We start from the raw sequence: 6,261 nt of genomic DNA on the forward strand, positions 1-6,261 counted from the left end.
CCGCGCCCGGCCATTTTTTCAGTTTTTGTAGAGACGTGTCTTACTATGTTGCCCAGGCTGGTCTCGAACTCTTGGCCTCAAGCAACTCTTCTGTCTTGGCCTCCCAAAATGTTAGGATTACAGGCGTGAGCCACCGAGCTCAGCTCCCAGGCACTTGATGATACTCACTGTCCATCAGCCTCCAGTTCAGCAAGGGGTCATAGACAAAGGCTTCCAGCACAGCCATGACACTGTCCTTGTGCTCCCGTAGCACCTCCATCACTGTGTGGCATGTGATTCTGTAGTTGCCATCCAGGCCTGTAACCTAGAAATGGGACAGAGCCACTTACCACATGAGTTACTAACCCTCCACCCAAAGCAAGCTGAGGGGGTCTGTTACCCTCACTTAGGAAGCAGACACAGGCCATATTGATGTATCAGGGTGAGAATGTCTTAGGAGAAGGAATCAGGGTAGGACTGTGATCCACAGGAAACCAGGTCAGAGGTGAAGTGGTAAGCCTTTCATAGACAGATCATTTCTAACACAATAGGAAATAACAGAAAACTGCTACAAAAATCACAAAGGCATTATGGGGAACTGATGGGCTCTAACAAGCAAGTGTGTCTTCAGAGAAGGTTGTAACTGTCCTGATCCCATTTCGGAGCAGCTAGTTCCCAATATCCACTCACCTCCATAGCATTGGTCAACATTCTTGTTAGTCTAAATGGAATCTTCTCTGGAAACTTCTCTCGGGTCATAGCAACCTACAGAATAATAAATGGGAAAAGCCAAATCAATGTTTATTTTCTTTTCTTTTTTTTTTTTTTTTTGAGACGGAGTCTCGCTCTATTGCCCGGGCTGGAGTGCAGTGGCTGGATCTCAGCTCACTACAAGCTCCGCCTCCTGGGTTTACGCCATTCTCCTGTCTGAGCCTCCTGAGTAGCTGGGACTACAGGCGCCCACCACTGCACCCGGCTAGCTTTTTGTATTTTTTTAGTACAGACGGGGTTTCACCCTGTTAGCCAGGATGGTCTCGATCTCCTGACCTCATGATCCACCCGTCTTGGCCTCCCAAAGTGCTGGGATTACAGGCTTGAGCCACCGCGCCCGGCCAATGTTTATTTTCTTAACCTGGAGCCAGGTGGAGCAGGTGGCTTTCCTCTGCATCACCTGCAGATTTTAATTAGAGCAGAGAAATGAAGCCACTTGGGTTTAGTGAGAGGACTTGTCATAGGCATTTGAAAGACAACTTAAAAAACAAGAAACAACAGAAAAGAAGAGAAAACAAAATGGAAAAAAGACAAATGTGCATTGTGTCCAGGCCCTTGGGCAACAGGTGGTATGGAGGATGGGGGCCTCCTCCACTCAGAGGGCATGTGAACAGCAGCCCTTGCTCCAAGGGGGTTACAGTCCAACTAAGAGCCCAGATTTCATTTCTTACACTGACTTAACTACGGCCTTGGTAGGGACAGCAGGGGTTAAAAGTAAGGCAGTTTGGGCTTAAGTCTGCCTAAAGTGTCAGAGGAGGGGGAAAAGTGATCACCGGGAAGATGAGGGTGGGGTTCTAGAACATGTGTTCACCTCAAAGCAGTCCCCAAAGTCAATGTGCAGGATCTTCCCACTCAGACGGTCCAGCATCAGGTTGGATGGGTGTCTGAGAAACAGAAAAGAGATCAGGGAGGGATCAACAGAGAGCACGGATGAAAAAAATCAATAAGTACGTGATACCGTAAGCTAGGAGTTGGTAAACAATAGCCCTCAGCCAATCCAGTTCCTCCACCTCCACTTTTCTGCAAGTCCAGTTTTACTGGAACACAGCATGCTCCCTCATTTAGGTACTGTTCCAGGCTGCTTCCGTGCTACGACAGCAGAGCTGAGTAGTTGTGAGAGAGACCAAAGGGCCCACAAAGCCTAAAACAACTTAACTGGTCCTTTACAGAAACAGTTTGCCAACTCCTGCTGAAATGTGGGTGTGTGTGTGAATCACAGGGTGTCCCACTGTACTGAGATACTGTGCTCTTCTGAGGTCTCTGGGTGACCTAATAAGTCATTTCTGGCAGCACTGGCACCTTCTGGTGACAAGACTCTTATCATTTTTACTGAGTGGCTGTAACAGGATCTCGTCTCCTTAAGTCCCTGAGCCAATCCCGGTAACCACCTGGCTTTTATCAACAGATATTCTGCTAGATTTTAAAACAAAATCTACTATTTTGTGGGATAAAATTATTTTACTCTCAAATAGTTGCATGAGACATGATTCCAGGAGAAAAACAGTAAACATCAGAGAACCAGTCTTTTTTACATTCTTGTAAGTCCATTTCTGAACATTCCTAAATTACATTTTCAGTCAGTACATTTGGACAAAACTTATTATGCAAAAATATCGAAGGATCTAGTTTGGTTGGCTTTAATTATAGAAATAAAAAGATTTATCTTAGCACAGTGGTGACTGACAAATGTTTATTGAATAAAATCAATATGATTTACTTTTTTTTTTTTTTTTTTCCAGACAGAGTTTTACTCTGTTGACCAGGATGGAATGCAGTGGTGCAATCATGGCTCACTGCAACCTTGACCTTCTGGGCTTAAGTGATCCTCCTACCTCAGCCACCCAAAGAGCTGGGACGGCAGGTGCATGCCACCATACTTGGCTAATTATTTCATTTTTTGTAGAGATGGGATCTTGCTGTGTTGCCCAGGCTGGTCTCAAATTCCCAGACTCAAGTGATCCTCCCACCTCAGCCTCCCAAAGTGCTGGAATTATAGGCACGAGCTGGCCCTGAAATACTGCTTTTAATACATTAAGCCAAACTAAGGAGAAAGTAGTATCCTTGAACTATGTGGGGCTTTATTGAGATGGGCTCTTGCCCGAGTTGGTCTCAAACTCATGGCTCAAGTGATCTTCTCGCCCTGGTCTCCCAGGATGATAGGCATGAGCCACTGCATCCAGCTTGAACTATTTTTCCTTTTCTTTAGTTTGATGCATTCTTCTGATGGCATCACAATCAATAGGGAACTAAGGCTAATGTTGTAAAAGAGACCTTACATACACAATACCAATATTTATTTACCAAAGAGCCATATATTTAATTGGAAAGCCAAATGAAACCATTTAGGAAAACTACAATGGGATAAAGAAGACTAAAAAAACCAAATTAAATTACTCACCTATCTCCCAGGCCTAAAATATACCCAACCATTGACATGACCGCTAAAGAACGGGTATAATTGGTTCTTCGGTCAAACCACACCTAGAACACAGGAGTGCATGTGAAGCAAGGCTCTGGAAACTTTAATTTCAACATAATTATACTCTAATAAGCTGTCTTTTGTTTGTTTTTGGAGACCGAGTCTCGCTTTGTCACCTAGGCTAGAAGGCAGTGGCGTTATCTTGGCTCACTGGAAACTCTACCTCCTGGGTTCAAGTGATTCTCATGTCTTAGCCTCCTGAGTAGCTGAGATTACAGGCACCTGCCATCACTCCCAGCTAATTTTTGTAGTTTTAGTAGAGAGAGACGAAGTTTCACTATGTTGGCCAGACTGGTCTTGAGCTCCTAACCTCAAGTGATCCACTTGCCTCAGCCTCCCAAAGTGCTGGGATTACAGGCCTGAGCCACTGTGCCTGGCCTAATCAATTGTTTTCTTACAGTTCATTAATAACTGGTTAGAATGTATAATATTACAAAAACCTCATCCACAATTCTAACAATGAACTATGCCTTGGATTAAACTTTAATTAGAAATGTGTAAGACTTAAAGATCTGAGTAAATGAAAAATATCAGTTTAAGAATATCCCCTTATGAGTATAAAGATGTAACAGCCTCAAAAAAAAAAAAATAGATGACAATAGCCCCTGAGAAGGGACTTGTATTAACACCATGGAACTTGAGAAACAGGCAGAAAGAGCAATGAAACAGGAGTCCTAGAAAGAAATCCAACGACACACAATAATTTAGTGTTTGGGCTGGGTGTGGTGGCTCACGCCTGTAATCCCAGTACTTTGGGAGGCTGAGGTGGGTGGATCACCTGAGATCAGGAGTTTGAAACCAGCCTGACCAACATGGTGAAATCCCATTTCTACTAAAAATACAAAAATTAGCCAGCTGTGGTGGCACAGGCCTGTAATCCCAGCTACTCAGGAGGCTGAGGCAGGGGAATCACTGAACCTGGGGGTGGAGGTTGCAGTGAGCCAAAATCGTGCCACTGCACTCCAGCCTGGGCAACAAGAGCGAAACTCTGTCTCAAAAAATAAAATAAAATAAAAAAAATTCAGTGTTCAATAAAAACAAAATCTTCTAAATAGCAGGGAAAGGATGAATTATTTGGCCAACAGTGTTGTCCTGGCTAGTCATCTTTAAAAAAATAAAATTACACCTTAATCTTAAAATAAATTTCAAACTTAGTTAAGATTTTTTTTTTTTTTTGACAGAGTCTTGCTCTATTGCCCAGGCTGGAGTACAATGGCACGATCTTGGCTCACTGCAACCTCCACCTCCCCAGTTCAAGCGATTCTCCTGCCTCAGCCTCCTGAGTAGCTGGGATAACAGGCATGCGCCACCATGCCCAGCTAATTTTTGTGTTTTTAGTAGAGACAGGGTTTCACCATGTTGGTCAGGCTGGTCTCGAACTCCTGACCTTGTGATCCACCCGCCTTGGCCTCCCAAAGTGCTGGGATTACAGGTGTGAACCACCGTGCCTGGCCTTTTTTTTTTTTTCAAGAGACAGGGTCTCACTATATTACCCAGGCTGGAGTGTAATGGCTTTTCGTAAGTGTGGTCTTTTTCTTTTTTTTTTTTTTTGAGACAGGGTCTGGTTCTGTCACTCAGGCTGAGTGACAGATTGTGCAGTGGCACAATCTCAGCTCACTGCAACCCCTGCCTCCCGGGCTCAAGTGACCCTCCCGCCACAGCCTACTAACTAGCTGGGACAATGGGCCAGCGCCATCATACCCGGCTACTTTTTTATATTTTGTAGAGATGGGGTTTTGCGACACTACCCAGGCTGGTCTCAAACGCCTGGGCCTCAAGCATTCCGCCTACCTTGGCCTCCCAAAGTGTTGGGAATATAGACATGAGCCACTGCACCCAGTCCGTAGGTGTGGTCTTAACGTGCTACAGCCTTGAACTCCTGGACTCAAGCAATCCTCCTGCCTCAGCCTCCCAAGTAGCTGGGACTACAGGTGTGCACCATAGTGTCTTGGGTTAGAAATTAAATGTAAAAAATCCCTGTAACTAGTATAAAAAAATATAGGTTAAAAAATAACCTCAAGGTGGAGAGGGCCTTTCTAAATATAAAACCAAAGAAAGAGGCCAGGTGCCATGGCTCATGCCTGTAATCCCAGCACTCTGGGAGGCTGAGAAGGGCGAATCACTTGAGGCTAGGAGTTCAAGACCAGCCTGGCCAACATGGTGAAACCCTGTCTCTACTAAAAATACAAAAGAGTGGCTGGGCACGGTGGCTGTCACGTATAATCCCAGCACTTTGGGAGGCTGAGGCGGATGGATCACAAGGTCAGGAGATCGAGACCATACTGGCTAACATAGTGAAACCCCATCTCTACTAAAAATACAAAAAAAAAACCCAAAAAAATTAGTTGGGCACGGTGGTGGGCGCCTGTAGTCCCAACTACTCGGGAGGCTGAGGCAGGAGACTGGTGTGAACCTAGGAGGCAGAGCTTGCAGAGATTGGGCCACTGCACTCCAGCCTGGGTGACAGAGCGAGATTCCATCTCAAAAAAAAAAAGAAGTTAGCCTGGCATGGTGGCACACGCCTGTTCCACCTACTACTACAGAGTAGTAATTCCAGCTACTCTGGAGGCTGAGGCAGGAGAATCACTTCAACCTGGGAGACAGAGTATGCAATGAGCTGAGACTGCGCCACTGCACTCCAGCCTGGGTGACAGAGCAAGACCCTGTATCAAAAAAAAAAAAAAACCCCAAAAAACACACAAACAAACCAACCACACAAAACAAACCAAAGGAAGAAACTTTAAAGGATTAAAATTTGGTAACTTCTAACTTTTAAAATGCTTGTACAGTCGTCTCTAAGTATCCATAAAGGATAAGGTCTAGGGCCCCCATCGGATACCAAAATCTGCAATACTCAAGTGCCTTATATAAAATGGTGTAGGCTGGGTGTGGTGGCTCATGCCTCTAATCCCAGCACTTCAGGAGGCCAAGGCAGGAGGATTGCTTGAGCCCAGGAGTTCAAGACCAGGCTGGGTGACACGGTGAGTGAGACTTTTGTCTCTTAAAAAAAAAAAAAAAAAAAAAAAAAAAAA

General features: G+C 44.9%; 1 protein-coding gene across 3 annotated transcripts in view; it reads right to left on the minus strand.

Annotated features, from left to right (window-relative positions):
• The window catches only part of MTOR (mechanistic target of rapamycin kinase), a 151,146-nt gene that overhangs the window by 8,471 nt on the left and 136,414 nt on the right, over nt 1–6,261 (minus strand). For 2 of the 3 annotated variants that reach the window (XM_017887986.1, XM_017887985.1), the window contains exons 50-53: nt 3,149–3,231; nt 1,562–1,634; nt 670–744; nt 169–304 (exon numbers count right to left, since the gene is read on the minus strand). In XM_017887986.1, the coding sequence (XP_017743475.1) occupies nt 169–304; nt 670–744; nt 1,562–1,634; nt 3,149–3,231 (367 nt within the window). Of the gene's footprint in view, nt 1–168; nt 305–669; nt 745–1,561; nt 1,635–3,148; nt 3,232–6,261 lie in introns of those variants that run through there. The other variant, XR_001888334.1, reaches the window with a different exon arrangement.

The sequence above is a fragment of the Rhinopithecus bieti genome, unplaced genomic scaffold, assembly GCF_001698545.2.
Source record: "Rhinopithecus bieti isolate Rb0 unplaced genomic scaffold, ASM169854v2 scaffold_16234, whole genome shotgun sequence".
NCBI lineage: Eukaryota > Metazoa > Chordata > Mammalia > Primates > Cercopithecidae > Rhinopithecus > Rhinopithecus bieti.